Raw genomic sequence first — 22,949 nt, forward strand, 5'->3', positions numbered from 1 at the left:
TTTTGGCCGCACCGGGTCTTAGTCGCTGCACGCAGGATCTTCATGGCGGCACATGGGATCTTTAGTTGCAGTATGCATGTGGCATCTAGTTCCTTGACCAGGGATCCAACCTGGGCCCCCTGCATTGGAAGCACAGTCTTACCCACTGGACCACCAGGAAAGTCCCAGCAATTCCACTTCTAACTAACTAGTCTAAAAACAAAACAGGGGGTCTTCCCTGGTGGCGCAGTGGTTAGGAATCCACCTGCCAATGCAGGGCCATGGGTTCGAGCCCTGGTCCCGGAAGATCCCACATGCAGCGGGGCAACTAAGCCCGTGTGCCACAACTAACGAGCCTGCACTCTAGACCCCACGAGCCACAGCTACTGAAGCCCACGGGCTTAGAGCCTGGGCTCTGCAGAAAGAGAAGCCACCGCAATGAGAAGCCCGCGCACCGCAACGAAGACCCAACGCAGACAAAAATAAATAAGTTAACTAAATAAAATTTAAAATAAATAAATAAAAACAGGGACTTCCATGGTGGTCCAGTGGGTAAGACCCCACGCTTCCACTGCAGGGGGCAAAGGTTCGATCCCTGGTCTGGGAACGAAGATCCCACATGCTGCACACCGAGGCCAAAAAAAAACAAACAAAACAAATGAACACGTACACAAAGATATATGTACAAAAATGCTTATCATGGCATTTGTCCATTCAAAAGTATGGAGGGCTTCCCTGGTGGCGCAGTGGTTGAGAGTCCGCCTGCCAATGCAGGGGACACGGGTTCGTGCCCCGGTCCGGGAAGATCCCACATGCCGCGGAGCGGCTGGGCCTGTGAGCCATGGCCACTGAGCCTGCGCATCCGGAGTCTGTGCTCCGCAACGGGAGAGGCCACAACAGTGAGAGGCCCACGTACCGCAAAAAACAAACAAACAAAAAAAAATAAAATAAATAAAAGTATGGAGAACAGACTGCAAGAGGGCAAGAAAAGATGAAGGAAAAATTAAGGGACTAATACAGTTTAGGCAAAAAAGACAGCCTCAACTATGACAGTTGCACCAAAGATAGAGATAAGTGAACATTGTTTATAAAGTGAGAAAACAAATAACCTGAATACCTACTATTATGTTCAACCACGTAATGAATTATGCAGCAACAGAAAATTATAATGCATATCCATATTTACTGACATCAAGATATTCATATGTGTATTAAACGATAAAAGAGATATTACAAGATGTTTAGTGATATATCTAAATCTACCCATCTATATATTTATAGATATGCTTTTAAATTCATGTTCGAAGATCTGAAAAGAATAAAATGTTTTCAACTTTTATCTCTGGATAGGGGATTGTGGGTGATTTTTCATTTCTTTCATCGTATCTTTTTTATCTGTATATTACACTTCTCTTTCTTTTTAACCTACATCTAATATTTTACAACAAATTGACTATCTCCCAGAAACTCTCCGTCCCCTTGGCTTTCTGAGACAGAAGAGGTTTGGCTTTAGTTTCTCCCTCCTCTCCATTTTTCTTTGCTTACTTATTTCATTATTCATTAGCATCTCTGCTTATTCTGTCACTAGCTTCAGGGGCTTCATGGTATCTTTTTATCTAATTTATGATATAATTAGTTTATAATAGTTATCATTATTGAGCATTAAACTCCATGCCAGGTACTCTACCACATTCTTTATAATGCATTATCTTTAGTCAACTAGTTCTCTTATTCCATACATGGATTCCATTTTCCACATTCCTGGCAAACGCAGACTGGGCTTAAATACTTTCAAAATGGAGCGGTGTAATTCAACGTGACCTCCTCTTTCTTTGGTGAACAGCACTACTGTATTCTTTAGAAAAGTTCTTCCTTACATTAAGCCAAAACACTTCCCTGTGAATTCCACCTATTTTCAATTAATCTTTTTTCATCTTCAGTGTTTGAAGACTGCCTTCGTTCTCTTCTTTAGCTCCTCTTCCCTACAAATGGTAAAGTTTCAAACCACTCACCATTTGGGTTATTGGAAAGATTAGATTTTTTAAAAATCAAAGTGCCCAGGGCTTCCCCGGTGGCGCAGTGGTTGAGAGTCCGCCTGCCGACGCAGGGGACACGGGTTCGTGCCCCGGTCCGGGAAGATCCCACATGCTGCGGAGCGGCTGGGCCCGTGAGCCATGGCCGCTGGGCCTGCGCATCCGGAGCCTGTGCTCCGCAATGGGAGAGGCCACAACAGTGAGAGGCCTGCGTATCGCAAAAAAAAAAAAAAAAAAAAAAAAAAAAAAAAAAAAAAAAAAAAAAAAAAATCAAAGTGCCCAGTATAGTACCTCGCCATGTTATAATAAACATTCAATAAACAATAAAGCAGTATTCTCTGGTGAAAACAATACTGAACCAGAAGTCCAGAAAACTAAAATGCTAACCTGACTTCGGCTTTCTATTGTTATTTTAATTAATTATCTGGGATTCGCTGTCCTCTGCAAAATGTTGGACCAGACAAACTCTTTTAAGATTTTCCCTTCTAAAAAAAAAAAAAAAAAAAAAAGATTTTCCCTTCTATAATTGTGAAAAATCTGTGGATAGTCACATAGATTTTGTAGCTACTATACTCAATACTGGTGAGAATGTGATAAGTCTGTACTAATATAAACACTAACTATGAAAGTGTAAACTACTGGGTTAGCCAAAACAGTTTGTTTGGGTTTTTCCGTAACATCTTATGAAAAACCTGAACGAACTTTTTGGTCAACCCAACAGTATGACTTCTCTAGAAAGCAACTGGGCAAAATATATCTAGAACCTTAAAGAAGTTCATAACCTTTAGCATAGTAATTCTTAGAGATAATGAGAGGTGCTGACAAACATTTATATACAAATATATTCATCACACTACTAAAAACATTAAAAATATAGGCAACAAAAATAATTAAAAGTGGAAGAGCTATATACATTGTGATCTAGTCATACAATGAATTCATGCAGTCATAAAAAAGTAAGCCCAAATTTCAAAGCTCAAAAAAAAATTATGAAAACAGTAAAATTAAGCTGGCAAAAAACCAAAAATGCATCACTTTGTTCTTTAGGTTAGCCTTAAACATCACTCCTAAAAGAGAGCTTCTTTCCATAGCCTTCTCTACTAGAGATCTTTTTACAATGGGTTTAAAGTTAACAATGTCTTCAAGCTACAGATCCCAAAAATATACTACATCTAAACACAGACATAATTTTATAAACATTTTCATAAATACTGAGTAAAAATGTAATTTTCAAGAAAAAATATGGAAATATTCTGCATGAAATTTCAAGTATGTTTTCACTGTACTGAGCAAAAATTGTATACAAGGTCCTTTGTTCTCTATTAACCACAAAATAAATGGTTCTCCAAGTCCCCTTGGAAAACAGGAGCAATTCTAGTGAAATACAGTTATGCAAAAAGGAAACAAAATATTGACTTGCTTGATTTAATGCTTATTTAGTGCCCTGTGATTTGTGAACTTCTCCACAGTCCTTATAGTTACATGGACCTGTAACTATAAGGCTGTGACCATCCTTATGTAAAATAAATATTTTACGATTCTACACAGTGTGTAGACATGAAGCATCCCAAATAAAGTTATGGTTGTTTTTCTTTTTTAACATTTGTTCTTGTTTTCTAATAAGCCTAAATTTGTTCTGCCTTGTCAGAAGCCAAAGGCAAAACTGTGTTCTCTTCTTCGCATTAACTTAAAATAATGATAAATAGATCTAAGTCAAATTTCTGTGACCTAGTTGAAAATCATGGGCAATGGAACACTTAGAACCTCCCCCCAGGATATCTGACTCCTTATAAAAACACCATTTATTTTTATTTATATACAACATAACCTCAAATGTGGTAAGAATCACCACGTAAACTAGCATTATCCAACATACAGCAGAGGAATTGCCTGGAAGAGAAGATTGCTTTGCCACTCTGATTAAGATACATTCATTTATTTAAAAGGAAAACAAATGAAAGAGCAAGAAAATAATGTGCAGCTCTCTAAAAAAATCTAATTCTGAAGTTCCTACTGCTGAGAGTTTGGGATCCTGATTTTTTTCCCTCAGTGTGAAATACACAGAAACCAAATTAATGGAGACCATCCTAGAGAATCTGGTTACAGAGATTAAAAATAATTTATTTTGCAACAAGTCAAAAACTAAAAAGGGAATCTGAGTCTTTAGAGCCTTTTTCTACTAAGTTCTTTTTCAATACTTCCTTGAGTCAAAAATCCAAACTGTCATTTTGGTTGTGGACATAGAGAAAGGTTCATGCATATTCCAAGTCTTCAATAAATATTTGTTAATTAAGTGGTTGGAAAAGAAACTACACATATCATCTTTGCACCGCTTATGGGGTGTGAGAATCGGACATTCTGGGGTGAATCACTGAATGATTTATGTGGTGAATCAGATATATTTCAGTATAATGAAATAAAACTGAGACTGCTCATCCTTAATCAAGAAATTTAGAGATATCATGATTCTTCACTAATAAATCCTCTTAGAATCAAATGGAGTCAGTTATATTTTAAGAATAAAATTACTTAATAATTCATGAGGTCTAGTGAGGTAGCTAAGTAATGATATTTATCATTAAGAGAAAAAAGTACTGGCTTGTGCTGTGATGTTATGTACCATATACAGTCCTCCCCAGAGCAGGAAGAACAGGCCATGGAAAGTCACAGCTGGTTTCAATTACTAAGAAAACAATGCAGGAGAAGAAAGTGGAACATTTTACTACTTACTCACCTCATTCTTCCATCTCCACTGCATCTCACAGGAAAAGAAAAAGGAGGTTCAGGGTTAGGGGAGGGAGGGCTTAGACAACTAGCCACAGGTGCATTATCCAGAGCTTCTTACAACTCTAAAGCATGAAACAGGCAACAGAAGGAAAACTCGACTGACCGGAAGAGTTAAGGGAGTGGTTCAGCAATGCGATTCACCACTTCCATTCACATTCCACTTCCCCGCACATGAGAGGACATAACAACGCTGGTTTCTATGCTAAGACCAAGTATAAATCACCTGTATATTGTTTTATCAGTGCTTAATGACATTTTCATAACATAATCCTACTTCCTTAGCATTCTCGAATACGATCCTGTATCTCTCATACTTTCAGAAGTACCTGACAACAAAATACGTGTCACCAGAAAACAACAGTCTGTTCATTTTCAAAGATGTTTCAGACACTCAATAATCATTCCAGATACTCTAGTGCTTCATTATTCACTATGTCCTTTTCAGTTCTCCTTCTTCATATGCCACTGATTTTTTTTTCAGGTCTCATAATATGCACTACTGAAAGGGGACTGAAGAGCAAACTAGGGAAAAAAGACTACAAGAAAGCATCTAGCTCTTATAAAGATGCTTTAGTCAAAATGAATTTGGGAATGAAATTGCTAAAGGATATCAGTGACCTTGAATCATCATATAAAATGGAAGAAGTCTCTAAAGATTAAAGAGGAGAAATGGAGTCCTAATTGTTGAAAAGAGAAAGGCAGATCCCCAACTACAGAAATATAGAAGGAGAAAGGTTTGGTTACAGTTCTACACAACAATATAAGAGCAGGGCAAAAAGAAAGTATTTACAGATGGCCAACAGTCACATGAAAAGATGCTCAACATGGCTAATTATTAGAGAAATGCAAATCAAAACTACAATGAGATATCACCTCACACCAGTTAGAATGGCCATCATTAAAAAGTCAACAAATAACAAATGCTGGAGAGGGGGTGGAGAAAAGGGAACCCTTCTACACTATTGGTGGGAATGTAAGTTGGTGCAACCACTATGGAAAACAGCACAGAGGTTCCTCAGAAAACTAAAAATAGAACTACCGTATGAACCAGCAATCCCACTACTGGGCATATATCTGGACAAAACTATAATTCAAAAAGATACGTGCACCCCAGTGTTCACAGCAGCACTATTCACAACAGCCAAGACATGGAAACAACCTAAATGTCCATCGACAGATGAATGGATAAAGATGTGGTACATATACACAATGGAATACTACTCAGCCATAAAAAAGAATGAAATAATGCCATTTGCAGCAACATGGATGCAACTAGAGATTATCATACTAACTGAAGTCAGAAAGAGAAAGACGAATACCATATGATACCACTTATATGTGGAATCTAAAATGACACAAATGAACTCATCTACAAAACAGAAACAGACTCACAGACATAGAGAACAGACTTGTTGTTGCCAAGGGGGAGGGGGGTGAGGGAGGGATGGAGCGGGAGTTTGGGGTTAGCAGATGCAAACTATTATATATAGAATAGATAAACAACAAGGTCCTACTGTATAGCACAGTAAGCTATATTCAGTATCCTGTGATAAACCATAATGGAAAAGAATATGAAAAAGAATGTACATATATGTATAACTGAATTACTTTTCTGTATAGCAGAAATTAACACATTCTAAATCAACTATACTTCAATAAAAAATTAAAATAAAAAACAAACAAACAAAAACCAAAAAGAGAGTATTTAACAGAAGCAGACAGAGATTCACTGAGATTAAACTATGCTGGCCTGAGCCATCATTTATTCTTTAGGACTAGTAGATGAGATGAATATTAGAAACAGGGATGTCTGGACTGTAACAAAGCATCTACCAAATTGTCTTCCGATAGGCTATGGCAGGGTTTTTAACCTCTGCATTATTGACATCTTGAGCCAAATAATTGTTGTAGGGGGCTCTCCAGTGCACCGTAGGATGTTTAGTAGCAACTCTGGCCTCTACCAACTAGATGCCGCAGCATCCGCCAGTTGTGATGACCAAAAATAGCACTCCAGATATGCCAGATTTTTTGCTGCAAGGCAAAATCACCCTTGATTAAGAAGCACTGATTCATGGCAAGATGGAGAAATAAAAGATACGTAACAGCGGTTTCTGAGATTCATAACTAATTGCAAAGCTCTTCAGAAGAAACTGAAAAGCTGTATCCAGGATGCTGATATTCGATCACGTCAATTTTGAAAAAGGTTTCTTTACATGTCCCTTAATACTAAACAATTTTACTAATGATTCAGAAAGAAATACACAGATAGGTTTATCAAATTTGTAGAAGATATGAAATCAGATGATATAAAAAATAAGTGGATGAGGGGCATCCAAAGAACTACAGGATTCTTTCACACTGAAGCTTTGTGCAACCTTAGATTGAAAATTGATTCTTTGAGAGTAAGTTTTCTTAAAGCAAGTCAGCTCTGATATAAGGTAGTTTTGAAGATCAAATGAGACAGACAGGAAACATAAGCCATATAATAAATAATGTTATTCCATTCCATGAAGTCAGTATAAAAGTGTTTTGAAAAAAATTTATAATAGTATACAAGACAAAATTTATGTTAACATTATTAAGGTCGAATTCTCCCTGCCTTTCACATGGACACAGAGGTTTCAAGTAAAGTAAGAGATTCCTACACAGATGATACTGTAATTAAGAAAATACAAGGTACGATACAATACTAGGTAGTATTAATCTGGTGTAAGTAAATCTGTGAAAGTTTATAAATTGAATTTTTTAAAGTAGATTTTCCTCTTTCTATAAGTTAGAAAGTAGTGAATAATGCACATGAAATAGCACTACTGATTTCCAAACTTCACATTATTCTCCTTTCTAGTATACACAGTACGTAAATCTCCATGTTAAATCCTACCAAAACCTTTGACGTTTATCTCAAATTTCTCTCTCTCCCAGGAAATGTTTCCTGAACTTCCAAAATAAAAGTTACCTCTCTCATGCCCAAATATCCTTGGAAGATATTTTTATCACTGTTAACTGTTTCCTTGTATTACAATTTTTATGTAAAAGGCTTATCTCCCCAGTAGAGTTTAAGCCCTTGAAGACAGGGCTGAACTTTATTCTCTTATCTATTTCATAGATTGTCCAGTATGCTGTTGGGCACTAACAGTGAACAATCACGTTTGTTTGTTAAATAAATAAATCAGTGAGAATTTAATATTGTTAAATGAAACTATTCAAATGTAAAATTAAAAATAAAAAAAGATGACAGAATCAGAATACAAAACCCTGGAAGCTAACAGGATAAAAACGTAAGAGATTCAGAAAAAAATTTTCAGAAAAAAAATTTAATAAGGATAAACATAAAGTCCCTTTTCTGGACCTGAGAAGCACAAAGTGGAACCCCCTTCTATTCTTCATAATATAGGTGAATAAATTACACCCTTAAAACAAATGCCACTTAACCTCAAGAAATTCTATTCTCTTTTAAGTGATAATATTCTTCATTGGGAATTGTCCACTTATTGATGGTTAAATATGTTCTATTACAATGAAGCATAAATATGTTCACATCAATAATCTAATATCCCAAATAAGAGTATGAGAAAAATTAAATGCATACTATTAAAATTTACTATGCAGAACTTTAAAAGAATGAGATAGGAATCTTTCTGTATTGAAAGAGAGAGAGGCTGAGGGGTGGGGAGGGAGGGAGGGGAGAAAAGGAGAGAAGGAAGGAGGAAGGGAAGGAAACATTAAGTTATGAAAAAGCAAGCTGCAGAAATGTTACAAGATGCCACTCTCAAATATGTGTATATATGTAAATATACATGTGTGTATATATATATTTTTTAAATTATATAGCTATGTAGGGCAAAAGAGATGGATGAAGGAATGGAACATTTTTTATCTGAATTGTTTCCTTTTCAGTGAGAATGTGTTACTTAGGTAATTCTGAATAATATTAATCTAAATACTCATCCTCAAAAATCTAAACTTAGTTTCTTTTATAGTCTTATAAAGACTATAAATATTAATAGTATTATTAATTTTTTAATATTGATTTTAAATCCATATTAATTTTTGAACAAGTATAATGAAAGAAATATAATACACAGTTCTTAGGTTTCCTCTCACTTCAAGGAAATTCTCTGTCTCAGCCACACTGGGTTTCCCTGAAAATATCTAAGAGAAGTTCTCTATCCTATACAGAAATCTATTCCTATTTATCTGGTACACAAAGCTATATGTCACTAAACATTAGCACACACATTCCCCAATAATATTTTCTGCTGCTATTTTCCCGAGTCACAAGTCACTGATATTACATGGTAACCTGGAGAACACCACATTCCCAATTTTTTCCCACTTAATGTCTCCAAAATAATTATAACTTCAAGAACACTATCAGCCTATGGAATTTATATGCTCAATAAAAATTACCAGTCATAACAACCCACAGAATGGGAGAAAATATTTGTAAATGAAGCAACGAACAAGGGATTAATCTCCAAAATATACAAACAGCTCCTGTTTGGACATTTTTTAATACAATATTAAAAAAAAAAACAAACAGCTCAATCAGAACATCCGCAGAAGATCTAAATAGACATTTCTCCAAAGAAGACATAAAGGGGGCCAAAAATCACATGAAAAGATGCTCAACATCACTAATTACTAGAGAAATGCAAATCAAAACAACGAGGTACCGAATGGCCATCATTAAAACGGCTACAGGGCTTCCCTGGTGGCGCAGTGGTTGAGAGTCCGCCTGCCAATGCAGGGGACATGGGTTCATGCCCCGGTCTGGGAAGATCCCACATGCCATGGAGCAGCTGGGCCCGTGAGCCATGGCCGCTGAGCCTGCACGTCCGGAGCCTGTGCTCCGCAACAGGAGGGGCCACAGCAGTGAGAGGCCTGCGTACCGCAAAAAAAAAAAAAAAAAGTCTACAAATAACAAATGCTGAAGAGGGGGTAGAGAGATGGAGAAAGTGTGGAGAAAAGGAAACCCTCCTACACTGTTGGTGGGAATGTAAACTGGTACAACTGGAGAAAAGGAAACCCTCCTACACTGTTGGTGGGAATGTAAACTGGTACAACCATTATGGAGAACAGTAAGGAGGTTCCTTTAAAAATTACATATAAAACTACCATATTATCTTGCAATCCCACTCCTGGGCATACATCTGGAGAAAACCATAATTTGAAAAGATGCATGCACCCCAATGTTCATTGCAGCATTATTTACAATAGCCAAGACATGGAAGCAACCTAAATGTCCATTGACAGAGGAGTGGATAAAAAGATGTGGTACATATATATATGATGGAATACTACGCAGCCATAAAAAAGAATGAAATAATGCCATTTGCCACAACACGGATGGACCCAGAGATTGTCATACTAAGTGAAGTAAGTCAGACAAAGACAAATATCACATGATATTGCTTATATGTGGAATCCAAAAAAATGGTACAGATGAACTTATTTACAAAACAGAAAAAGAGTCACAGATGTAGAAAACAAACTTATGGTTACCCAGGGGGGAAGTGGGGAGGGGATAAATTGGGAGATTGGGATTGACATATACAAACTACTATGTATAAAAGAGATAACTAATAAGGACCTACTGTTATAGCACAGGGAACTAGACTCAATATTCTGTTATGACCTGTATGGGAAAAGAATCTAAAAATGAGTGGAGACATATATATATGCGCATATATTCACTTTGCTGTACACGTGAAACTAACACAACATTGTAAATCAACTATACACCAATAAAATTTTTTTTTAAATTACCCGTCATAAACAATTCTCATGATTGGGAAAACCCCCACCATTTTCAACCAAACACAAGCAGCCCCTGATGAAACTGCATAATAAAAGGTCACCTGTGTCAAACAAAACTCAAGGTCTCTCACTTCATTAAACAACTAAAAGTAAACATATTTACCCAGTACAACAAGTATTTGGATTTTTACCAACCTACAAGAACATTTTACTACAGTCAATGGTTAGCTATGAAGATATGTATAAGCAATTTTTTTTCCTTTTCCTGTAATATGAGAAACTAATGTAGTTAAAGTACTTTAAAAATCAATAAGGGACTTCCCTGGCAGTCCAGTGGTTAAGACTTCGCCTTCCAATGCAGGGGGGTGCAGGTTCGATCCCTAGTCGGGGAGCTAAGATCTCACGTGCCTCGCGGTCAAAAAACCAAAACATAAAACTGAAGCAATACTGTAACAAATCCAACAAAGACTTTAAAAATAGTCTGCATCAAAAAAAACTTTTAAAAAATCAATACATAATAGAAGACAAATTTAATCAAACAAAGTGATGATGAAAAGTGTGTCATGGAGCTAAATGATAAGCCTAAAGATCTGTATAACAATATAGCCTAAAGAACTGTGTAATAGTACAACCAAAAGTACCTGAAGTAGGTTATTTTCTTTTCTTTTTTAACTTTTTAAATTAATTTTTATTGGAGTATAGTTGCTTAGTAGGTTATTTTCTAAAGTTAGGTTATTTCCAAGACTTCCTTGGTGGTCCAGTGGGTAAGACTCTGCACTCCCAACACAGGGGGCCCAGGTTCAATCCCTGGTCGGGGAACTAGATCCCACATGCATGCCACAACTAAGAAGTCCACAGGCCACAACTAAGAGCCCACATGGAGCAACTAAGACCCAGTACACCCAAAGTAAATAAATAAATAAATATTTTAAAATAAATAAATAAAGTAAGGTTATTTCCTAAGTATGTTTCTCATTGTTTATAAAGCACTGTGCAACAGGAATAAAATGCAAGCCACATTTTTAAAAAGGAAAAAGAAACAGATGAAATTAATTTTAATAATATATTTCACTTATCCTAACATATTCAGATTATTATTTCAACATGTAATCAATGCTAAAAAATTATTAATAAGATAATTTATCCTTTTTTTTGTAGTAAGTCTTTGAAATCTATACTTCACAAGTAAAACATTCTGAATTTGGGCTAATCATATTTCAAGTGCTCACATGTAGTAGTTCCCATACTGGACAAAGAACATCTATAACATAAGTGGGTCAAATACAATTTCTAAATTTCTAAAGCACAGTTATATAATCAAAAAAAGCCCTAAGTATCTAAGCAAAAGCAAATGTCTTTAGCATAATCTTAAAGGCAGATGTAGGTATACGATCAGGTCAAAATATAATAATAACAGTTAATACTTACTGAGCATTTCAGTAATGTGACAGACACTATTTTAATTGCTTTTCAAGCATTATCTCATTTGATCAAGCACAAAGGCGTCTGATGTAGGTACTAGTAATACCCCATTTTACAAACAAGGAAACTAAGACACAGGGAAGGTAAATGAAGGTTTAACCCAGGCAGGAGGTTTTACTCAAGAGCTCATGTTCTTAAACACTACGCATGCTATGCTGTAAGGAAAAAAAAAAGTTGGTTTATAAAAGATAAAATATGGAATAGTAAAGAAAATTGTTTCTTTTGGAATTAACAGGTTTTTAAAACTGAATCATATCATATAATCCTTTTCCACAAGAAGCTCCAAACTCCAAAAAAAAAAAGTACAATTTTATTACCACAAATATTTTATTTAACCTTATACTGATAAATTGTTGTTGTGGGTTTTTTTTTTTTTTTTTTTTTTGGCCACGTGGCATGTGGGATCTTAGTTCCCCTTACCAAGGATTGAACCCATTCCCCCAGAATTGGAAGCATGAAGTCTTAACCACTGTACCTCCAGGCAAGTCCCAATATACTGATAAATATTTATTTCTACAATATGAATACTTATTCATAACCAGCATTGAAATTTTGTATGTAGTTTTAGCTTAAAAAAAAAGAATAAAAGAATTATTTTATGGTCAAGAAATTTCTAGTTAGTTTATTAATTTCAAGAAGCTGCACTTTTCTTTTTGTGAAACTCATTATATTTCTGATTTTATTATGCTAATTTTATTGCAGACTTCTTTTTAACCGTCTCATTCTCTTTTATGATGGGAAGGAAAAGGGCTTTTCTCCCATTCACCTATCATTCCAAGGCATAAAAAAGTATGAGAAGATAAAACAGGCAAAAGCAAATGCTAACTTCTTTCCTGTATCTCAAATCCAGGAAAAAGCAGAATACTATGTAATACTGAACATCATATGAGATAGATATACTGTACCCCAAGAATTTTTGCTAAGACAAGATGACAACATTCACTTTCACATGTACATATCTTGGCAGGGTGATATAAATACTGTCTAATGGTCATAAAAATTTCAGATAAGATGATAGTTATCTTTTCAGAAAATAACATTCGAAAATACCTGGTCTGAAATAAACAGTCCCGTGTTAAAGAAAACCTATGATCAGAGCTTAAATTGTTTGACCCTTCTGTGTACCTAAAATCACAAGATAACGATAGCCTTGATCCACAGTTGAAGGCCATCGCTGTCTGCACACTAACTTTGACGTTTTCAGGGTGTCACTGGAAAGCTTGATCACACCACCTTCGGTTACATAATAAACCTATCACCATACTGGTTTTAGTATCCCTCCCACATATTCAAAACTTGACAAAGGTGGCCAGATGTAAGAGGGAGCATTTTAATGGAAGAGCGCATTTGCACAACGTGCCTGAACAGATATTTGGCAACAGAACAGAAAGGTTCAAGAGTCAATCTGCCACAGGCCATAATGAAGAAATTTATCTCAGCTTACAGAAAATATGTTCATGTCACTTAGATTTTCCCTTTGGTCATTTGAACAACTTTATCAAATATGTAAATGTTTCAGAGAGCCTACAAAGCTTCATCTGTGGGCTTCTTTCATTTTTATTTTTTCCTTTTGACAGCCTGTTATTTATGTTTCAGGCACTGGGTCTGGCCCTTTCATATGTATCATCCCATTTTTTCCCAACTAGCCTATTCAATTAGTGTTTCTGCTTTACAGAAAGGGAGACAGACTCACTGCCCTTTAGCCCAGTCACACAGCTGTTAGATGGGAACTAAGGATGTACCCTCCAGGCAGGGCTTCTGACCTTCCAGTCTCAGCTTCCTTCTACAACTCAAGGACTTCTTTCCTGTTTCATTCCCTACTTAAGGGCCAATTTATCTACCATGAGTACCTTCATACTCTCAAGTAACAGCCCATACATGAAAGCAAATTCCAATAACATTAAAACATTAAAGGTGGGGATTCCCTGGTGGCTCAGTGGTTAAGAATCGGCAGGGGACACAGGTTTGAGCCCTGGTCCGGGAAGATCCCACTTGCTGCGGAGCAACTAAGCCTGTGCGCCACAACTACTGAGCCTTTGTTCTAGAGCCCGCGAGCCAAAACTATTGAGCCCACGCCCTACAACTACTGACGCCACGTGCCTAGAGCCCGTGCTTCGCAACAAGAGAAGCAACTGCAATGAGAAGCCAGCGTACCGCCACAAAGAGTAGCCCCCGCTCGCCACAACTAGAGAAAGCCCGCATGTAGCAACAAAGACCCAACGCAGTCAAAAATAAATAAATAAAATAAATTTTTTAAAATTATATTAAAAAAACCATTAAAGGTTAATTGTATGGTATGTGAATTATATCTCAATAAAGCTGATGTTAAAAAATAAAAAAATTTTACATGTAAGCATGCTAATAACATCAGCTCTCTAATTATCCTAATAGTAAACCATAGATAGCATGGCTGAATGAAGCCCATAGGTAATCCAAAAACCTAACCTATAACTCATCCCCAAAATGTTTATAGATCAGTCCCTAACTATTGTTAACTTTTAAGACTCTCATTACTTCACTCGTAGATTACCATAAATGCCTCAGCCTCCCCAATTATGATTTTTCTATTCTCCTTCCCACCTTAAATACTAGCAATCACTCTTAAATACTATTTTCATCATTCTATATCTGTTCAAAAACTTTAATGGTTCCCTTTTCCCTGCTATGTGGAATTCCTCTGCCTAGCTTTCAAGATCTTCCCTAAACTGGCTTCATCACCTCTCATTATTCCTCATCATGTGGGCAAGCAATCTCTTCAGTGTCCTGCGAATACATCAAGCCTTGTGCTGGATGCTGTGCTTTAAATAATCCCATCTTATTAACCAGACATGTTCTTTCCCTCCATCATGGGCTCATCCATCAAGGGTTAGATCAAATCTTACCCTCTCCATGAAGCCCTCTCCCTGACTATTGTATATTGCAGCCTCAGGCAATTCCTATAGTACTTAGGAGTCTTTAATCATCTTTGTATCCCAGCACCTAGTATCTAGGACAGAAAAGACAATCAATAAATGTCTGTTGAATGTAAGTTGTAACATGCTGTGTCAAAATAATTGTGGTTTTTACCCTGTCTCTTCAAACCAGGTGTATTCACTTCACTAGCAATACAAGTAGCAGAGTGCTAAAAATAATGGTGTCAGAGGTTTTCCTTAAGATGAACAAACTAATGAGGTATCAGATGCTCTCATGGCCCCTTTAAGCAATTTCTATATAGGAACTGATAAAACAGGTTCTGTGAATTTGAAGATGGTCTCCTCTAGCAGTTAACAATGCTAAAATCTAAATGACTTTATAATGAACCCATCTAAGTGTTTTTTCCTAAGATGACAATATAATTCAGGGTTCCTCACCATAAAAGAATACTATCTATGAAACAATTATTTATACTATGATATCTTAAGATTAGTGTACATTTATAAATGTCTTATTTTCTGACCACTCAAAACAGCTCAAATAAATATAAATACAATAACAATCATTTTTTTTAAAGCCAATGCTAAAATCTTTTGTGTCACCAGAGAATATAAGGAATTTAGGTCACATCTGTGCTAGATTATAAAGCACAAATATGAACAGTCATTATATACTTAGATTGTTATGACTTTAACACCCAAGATAAAAAAACTTACATTAAAAAGTTTTAAAACAACCCAATAATATTTGAATATATGATTCAAGACAGAGCTTCAACATATATGCTTCAATATACAGCACTTAAAAAAAATTCTAAGAACCAATTCCCCTGTAATTGGCCCTTAACTCACAGAAAATGCCAAAGATAATTACAACCTTCCCCTGGTAAATATAATTCAACAAACCAAAAAAGGCAACAGAAATTCAGTTCAAAGTGAAGGAGGTACATTTAGATACCAACGAGAAGCTCAAGAACATAACACACACTGCACTTTTTTCTAAAACAATAAACATATTCGGTACCCTTACCTGTTTCTGAAATGTATGTAACAGGATCCTGGTGTCGAATTTTAGCAGGTTTAGAAGACAGTGGCAATTTTTCTGGTCGCTTTTTGGAGTTTTTTACCTGCACTGTCTCCTCTGATTCTGAATCTAAATGAAAGGAAAATTAAAACTTTGAAAAGAAATAGTATAATATAGTGTGTTTTTAAAGTGGGTTTTTTTGTTTTGTTTGTTTTTTGGCTGTGCCATGCATCTTTCAGGATCTTAGTTCTCCGACCAGGGATCAAACCTGGGCCCACAGCAGTAAAAGCACCAAGTCCTAACCACTGGACCACCACGGAATTCCCTTAAAGTGGTTATTATTAACCAATTCCTCAAGACCCTTTTCAAGGCAAATCTCTTTTATAAATTCTCATAGGTTGCCTTCTATCCAGTGTTAAGCCTTTGTATTACTTTTCTGTTGCTGCTGTGACAAATCACCACAAACTCAGTGGCTTAAAACAACACAAACGGGGAATTCGCCGGCGGTCCAGTGGTTAGGACTCCGTGCTTCCACTGCAGGGGTCACGGGTTCTATCCCTGGTCAGGGAACTAAGATCTCGCATGCCGCATGAAGCAGCCAAAAAAAACAACAAACCAACACAAATGTATTATCTCACAGTTCTGGAGGTTGGAAATCCAATTTGGGTCTCACTGGGCTAAAATCAAGCATCAGGATGGCTGTGATCCTTTCTGGATACTATAGGGAAGAATCCATTTCCTCACCTTTCTAGTTTCTAGTGACTGCTAACATTCCTTAGCTCATGGCCCCCACTTCCTCCATCTTCAAAGCCTGCAATATTAGGCAAAGTCCTTCTCATGCTGCCATCTCTCTAATTCTCTAACCTTCTTCCATAGTCAATCTCTCTCTAAATCTCTTCTTCTGCCTTCCTCTTCTTTGTGACCACATTGGGCCCATCCAGATAATCTCCCTACTTTAAGGTCATCTGATTATCAACCTTAATGTCACCTACAATTTTAATTCCCTTTTGCCACGTAACCTAACATATACACAGGTTCTAGTAACTAGGGTGTGGACATCTTTGGGGGCCATTATTCTGTCTACCACAATCTAGTCACCCAGAGCACTTAAATATAAATCAAGACAAAGTATAAATACCTAGTATACGTCTGGTATACAATAGAGGAGTTTTCGAAACTTTAGTGTCCTTCCTCTTCCTCTCACCATGCATTTTTAAATCCTGTCTCATATTGTTCTAAAATGTATCAAACAATTAAATTTCCACTTTCCCAAAAGATGGAAACTCCTGAGAAATGGTGATATGTACTTATTTCAAATTCTTTACAATGCTATACAGCAGTAAAAGACTCACGATAAACACTCAAGTACTTTTAGAAAATGAGTCAGAATCTTTGCTACCACTGTCAAAATCCTAACAATCTATAAATGCTTCCTTAGGTTACATTTCTAATTTTAAGAATTCATACCAAATAGATCTTCTCCAAAAAAAGCAAAACCTAAAACTTCCTGAGTTCTACCATTATTTTAACATATCATAAAAGGCATGCATAAAAGTGTATGTTCCCTATCTTAAAAGGACAGTTGATCCTTGAACATGGGTTTGAATTGCACATGTCTACTTATACACAGATTTTTTTCAATAAATACGTTGGAAAAACTTTTGGAGATTTGCAACAATTTGAAAAAAGAGACAAAGCACGTAGCCTAGAAATATCGAAAAAGTTAATTAAAAAGTATGTTATGAATGCATAAAATATATGTAGATACTAGTCTATCCCTACATAGGTATAAGATGATCTTTAATATAAAATTAATGTGTTAGTTTTCTGTTTTGTAACTTTGCTTTCAAAGAATTACATTACTATACAGTATGCCTCTCTATAACTGGAGAAACTGCATATCAGCCTATCTATCATCACAGGTGAGTTTTTTTTAATGTAACAATGTTTCCAATACTGTATTATGAATATGACTGTAATACTGTATGCCAAAATTTTATAACAGATTCATTCATTAGTGCATAGGCTAGGCTACCATGAAGCAATTGTATCAACAACACTAGGCTACCATAAAGCAATCACACTGCTGCTTCTTCATTATCAATGCATGAATCGTTATATCTGTAAATAAATACGAACTTCCTTTTCACATTATCTTTTCATTTTTGATGTCTAGCATTAGTAATACATATAACATCTACAGTCTTTTGTATCATATTAGACAATGTTGATATAGGTAGTAAGAGATGATTCATCTTGTAAACAGATGACATAAACTTACAGTATCAAAAATACAGTACAGTACTGTAAAGGTATTTTCTCTGCCTTAAGATCCTCTTAATAACACTTTCTTTTCTCTAGCTTACTTATTGTAAGAATATAGTAAAAATATATATATAACATACAAAATATGTATTAATTGACTTTTTATGTTATTGACAAGGCTTCTGATCAGCAGGCCATTAGTACTTAAGTTTTGCAGGGAGTCAAGTTATATGCAGATTTTCAACTACAAGGGGATTGAAGCCCCAACCCTTGCATTATTCAAGGGTCAACTGTATATTCAAAGTTTTTAAATTGTGTTTGTTCCTTTTTAACTGCAACAAAAAAGGACCAGATCAAAAGCACAAAAATTATATTTTCGATCTTTGTTTCTAAAGCAACATTTTATGGCACTATTTTTCAAATTCAGTTTCTAAGAACCTCAGCTGAAAGAGAAGTTAATATGAATATTTTAAAAAATAAACATACCATATTCAAAGTAAGTTTCAGACATGCTGTATATACTATCTCCCCTCCCGAACAAAACTTTAATATATTAACATATTTCGGCTCTGATAAATTCTGTAGTGTAACAAAGTTGTTTTCAACTTTACTTGAACATAGAACCCTCTTCTCACAGCACCTGTTAACATCATAGAGAGCTATGTTCTGATGTCTCAGAACATCAGTCTGGAAAACACTGTTCTAACAGATATAAAATAGTTTTTAAACTTGAAAGCTCCTCAAAAGAAATATTACCTGAATCATAGATGATCCTCTTTTTCTTGTTTGGTTGCTTCTGTTTGAAGTCATCTTCTTTACAAGAACGATTTACCTATAAACATCACAGTATAATTAGAACACAGAGAAGACCATATAACTTAGCTGTTTTTTCCTCGTTAGATTTGGGCTCAATAGTTCACAACTAGAGGAACGCTGCCCCCCCAGGAAACATTTCTGCTTGTCATAACTGGGGTGAGGGTGTTACTTGCATATAGTGGGTAGACGAGGGATACTACTAAACATCCTGCAATGCACAGGACAACGAAGAATTATCTCCACAATGAAGAATTATCCTGCTCCAAATGTCAGTAATGCCCGAATTAGGCTAAAGAACAGGCCAGACCCATCATCAAAAAGATAAGAGATAACAGATGCTGGTGTGGATGTGGAGAAAAGGGAACCCTCGTGCATCGTTGGTGGGACTGTAATCAGTGCAGCCACTATAGAAAACAGTATGGAGGTTCCTCAAAAAATTTAAAATAGAACTACCATATGACCCAGCAATTCTACTTTTGAGAATATAACCAAAGGAAACAAAACACTAACTTGAAAGGGTATCTGCACCCACATGTGGTAATCACTGTGGTAATCATTTCATAATATATGTAAGTCAAACCATCATGCTGTACACCTCAAACTTATACAGTGGTGTATGTCAATTATTTCTCAATAAAACTTGGGGCGGGGGGAGGAGCAGGGGAGAGAATAAGCCGGATAATAATTGCATCAGATGGCAAAGGCAGGATCGTAGAAAACGCTATATCATTATTCATTTCCACTTTCAACACTAACCTATGTATAACAAAGAGTAAAAGGATATCAGATATTACAAGGCAAGTGCTTCCTGAAAATGAAAAATTGAGACAGAAATAAAAGCTAAGGAGTTGTGGGCCTATCACTACTCATTGCCTGGTGGAAAACTAAATAAAACCAAGGCAAAGGGTAATTAATATTTATATTTTTTAGTTATATACACATTTCTAACATATTCGTAAGGTATTACTAATATTTTGTATTTTATATTTTATATATTTTATATATTTTGTAGTTATACATCACATTTCTAACACGCTCAAATTTTCCCCCAAAAAAAATCAAGAAAGCAGACAGCAAAAAAACTGACTATAATCAATTACAAGGTAGAAATATGTTTCTATCCATTATAATAAAACTTCAAAAACTTAAGCACAAAAAAAAAAAACTTAAGCACAATAAACTAGCTTGGAAGTAAATGAGATGAATAAACCACTGTAATTCAAATACACCACCAGACTAGAGGACAGGGTTAGAAACAATGACAGTAATTCAGAAGTGAGAGAAAGGGGTATCCCAGGAGGGAGAGAGCCACAGAAGGGGTGTTCCAAATTCTGTCAGTAAACTTAGCCCAAATCAGTGGCTGTCTCCTGAACTATATATGCACAGAAAAACTCGAAGCGCCCAGCTAAGGTTAAAAAAAATTGAACAAAGATTTCAGATGCTGCCCATAACAGAGTGGACAAGAGTTTGGAGTTTGAGTTCAGGCAGGTTAACTGCCTGCTAAACTAAAAGAATTAACACTCCTTGGAGGAAATAACAGAATCCAAAGTTCCTACATTGTAAAATTCACACTATGCAAGGTAAATCCAAAATAACTAGATGTACAAAGAAATAGGAAATGTGACCTGTGATGGTTACTTTTATCTGTCAACTTGACTGGGCCACAAGGTGCCCAGATATTTCATCAAACAAGATCAAATAGAATTTGCCTTGCTAGGTTTTAGACTTGCTTGGCACCTGTCACCCCTTCTTTCTTCTGATTTCTCCCTTTTGAAATGGGAATGTGTATTCTATGCCTGTCTTACTATTATATTTTGGAAGCGCATGCTTTGTCTGGTTTCACAGGTTCACAGCTGGAGAAGAATTTTGTCTCAGGATGCATCATACCTAAGTCTCACCCATATATGATTTAGATGATATTTAGATAAGCCTTTGGACTTCAGACTTTAGAACTGGTGATACATTGAATTAAGACTTTGGGGGGCTTTAGAATGGAATAAATGTATTTTGCATGCAAAAAGGACATGAATTTTGGGGGACCATTGGCAGATTATGGAATGAAAGCTTGTATCCCCCCAAAATTCATACATTGAATCCCTAACCCCCAGTATGGCTGTGTTTGGAGATGGAGTCTCTAAGGAGGTAATTAAGGTTAAATGAAGTCATAAGGGTAGAGCCCTGATCTGACAAGTTAGTGTCCTTATAAGAAGTGAAACCAGAGAACTCACGTGCATACACTCACTCACTCTGTCTCTCAACCTCTCTCCCCACGTGTTCACACCAAAGAAAGGCTATGTGAAGACTCAGCAAGAAGGGAGCCATCTGCAAACCAGAAAGAGAGTTCTCGAGAGAAACTGAATTGACTGGAACCTTAATCATAGACTTCTAGCTTCCAGAACTGTAAGAAAATAAATTCCTGTTGTTTTAAGTCAGCCAGTCTATGGTATTTTATGGTAGCCCAAACTGACTAATACATGACCCACAGACTCAAGATAAAAGGCACTAAACTGAGATGAATCCAGACGTTAGAATTAGTAGGCAATGCTAGAACTGAAAAATACAATACTTAAAACAAAATATTCACTGCATAGGCTTAATAGCAAATTGGAGATGACAGAAGAGTCAAAGAACTTGAGGACAGTAATAGAGAAATTATCCAATCTGAAGTACAGAGGAAAAAAAGAATAAAAATGAATAAGCTGCAATGATCTGTGACGCAATTCCAAAATTCTTTTTTTTTTACATATTTATTTATTTATTTTGGCCGCACCAGGTCTTAGCTGCGGCACACGGGATCTTTAGTTGCGGCGTGAGGACTTCTTAGTTACAGCATGCAAACTCTTAGTTGCGGCATGCATGCAGGTTCTAGTTCCCAGACCAGGGATCAACCCGGGCCCCCTGCACTGGGAGCATGGAGTCTTACCCACTGGACCACCAGGGAAGTCCCGTAATTCCAAAATTGTAATGTGTATATAATTGGAATCCCATAAGAAGAGGAGAGAGAGAATGAGGCAGAAATATATTTGAAGAAATAATGGCAAAAGTTCTCAAATTTGAAGATATAAATTTACAGAGTCAAGAAGCTCAGAAACCCTAAACAGTATAAACACAAGAAAATCACACACAGGTATACCATGGGCAAAGCTGAAACCCAAAGATAAAGAGAAAATCTTTTAAAGCAGCATGAGAAAAATAATACATTACATACAAGAGAATACAACATGACCACTAACATCTCACCAGAAAAAATGGAGGCCAAAAAAAGAATGAGACATTTTTAAGTGCTGAAACAAACTGTCAATCCAAAACTCTATATCCAGCAGAAATATCCTTCAAGAATGAAGGCAAAATAAAGACATTTTTAGATAAACAAAAACTTACAGAATTCATTGCCAACAGATCTACTCTACAAGAAACGCTTAAAAAAATTCTTCAGGTTTTAAGAAAATGATATTAGATGGAAATTCAGATCTTCAATAAGAAATGAAAAGCACTAGAAGCAGCAAATACATAGTTAAGTATAAAAGATCAATTCTCCTTTTATTTATTTATTTTTTTGCAGAGCAGAAAACTGAGGTTTTTATTTTAGTCTCACCTAAGAAATAAAAAAAATTATGTGTTTAAATTATAATTTATTGATGATTTTGATGGTTTGCTTATTTTAAATTATTATATGTATTTGTTTATAATTTTAATCTTATATATTCTTTAAATTTTGTTTAATTTTATCTTATTAATTTAAGGTAAGTTTTTGAGAAATAATTGACATGTAACATTGTATTAGTTTCAGGTGTATAACATGAAGATCTGATATTTGTATATATTGCAAAATGATCATAAGTCGTTAACATCCATCACCACACGTGGTTACAAATCAATTTTCCTCTTTTA

At 35.8% G+C, this 22,949-nt stretch overlaps 1 protein-coding gene across 2 annotated transcripts in view; it reads right to left on the reverse strand.

Moving 5' to 3' along the window:
* The window catches only part of RFC1 (replication factor C subunit 1), an 83,149-nt gene that overhangs the window by 43,201 nt on the left and 16,999 nt on the right, over positions 1-22,949 (reverse strand). For both annotated transcript variants that reach the window (XM_032633159.1, XM_032633158.1), the window contains exons 3-4: positions 18,999-19,074; positions 15,984-16,106 (exon numbers count right to left, since the gene is read on the reverse strand). In XM_032633159.1, the coding sequence (XP_032489050.1) occupies positions 15,984-16,106; positions 18,999-19,074 (199 nt within the window). The remainder of the gene's footprint in view (positions 1-15,983; positions 16,107-18,998; positions 19,075-22,949) is intronic.

This window comes from Phocoena sinus, chromosome 5 (assembly GCF_008692025.1).
Source record: "Phocoena sinus isolate mPhoSin1 chromosome 5, mPhoSin1.pri, whole genome shotgun sequence".
In the NCBI taxonomy this organism is placed as follows: Eukaryota; Metazoa; Chordata; class Mammalia; order Artiodactyla; family Phocoenidae; genus Phocoena; species Phocoena sinus.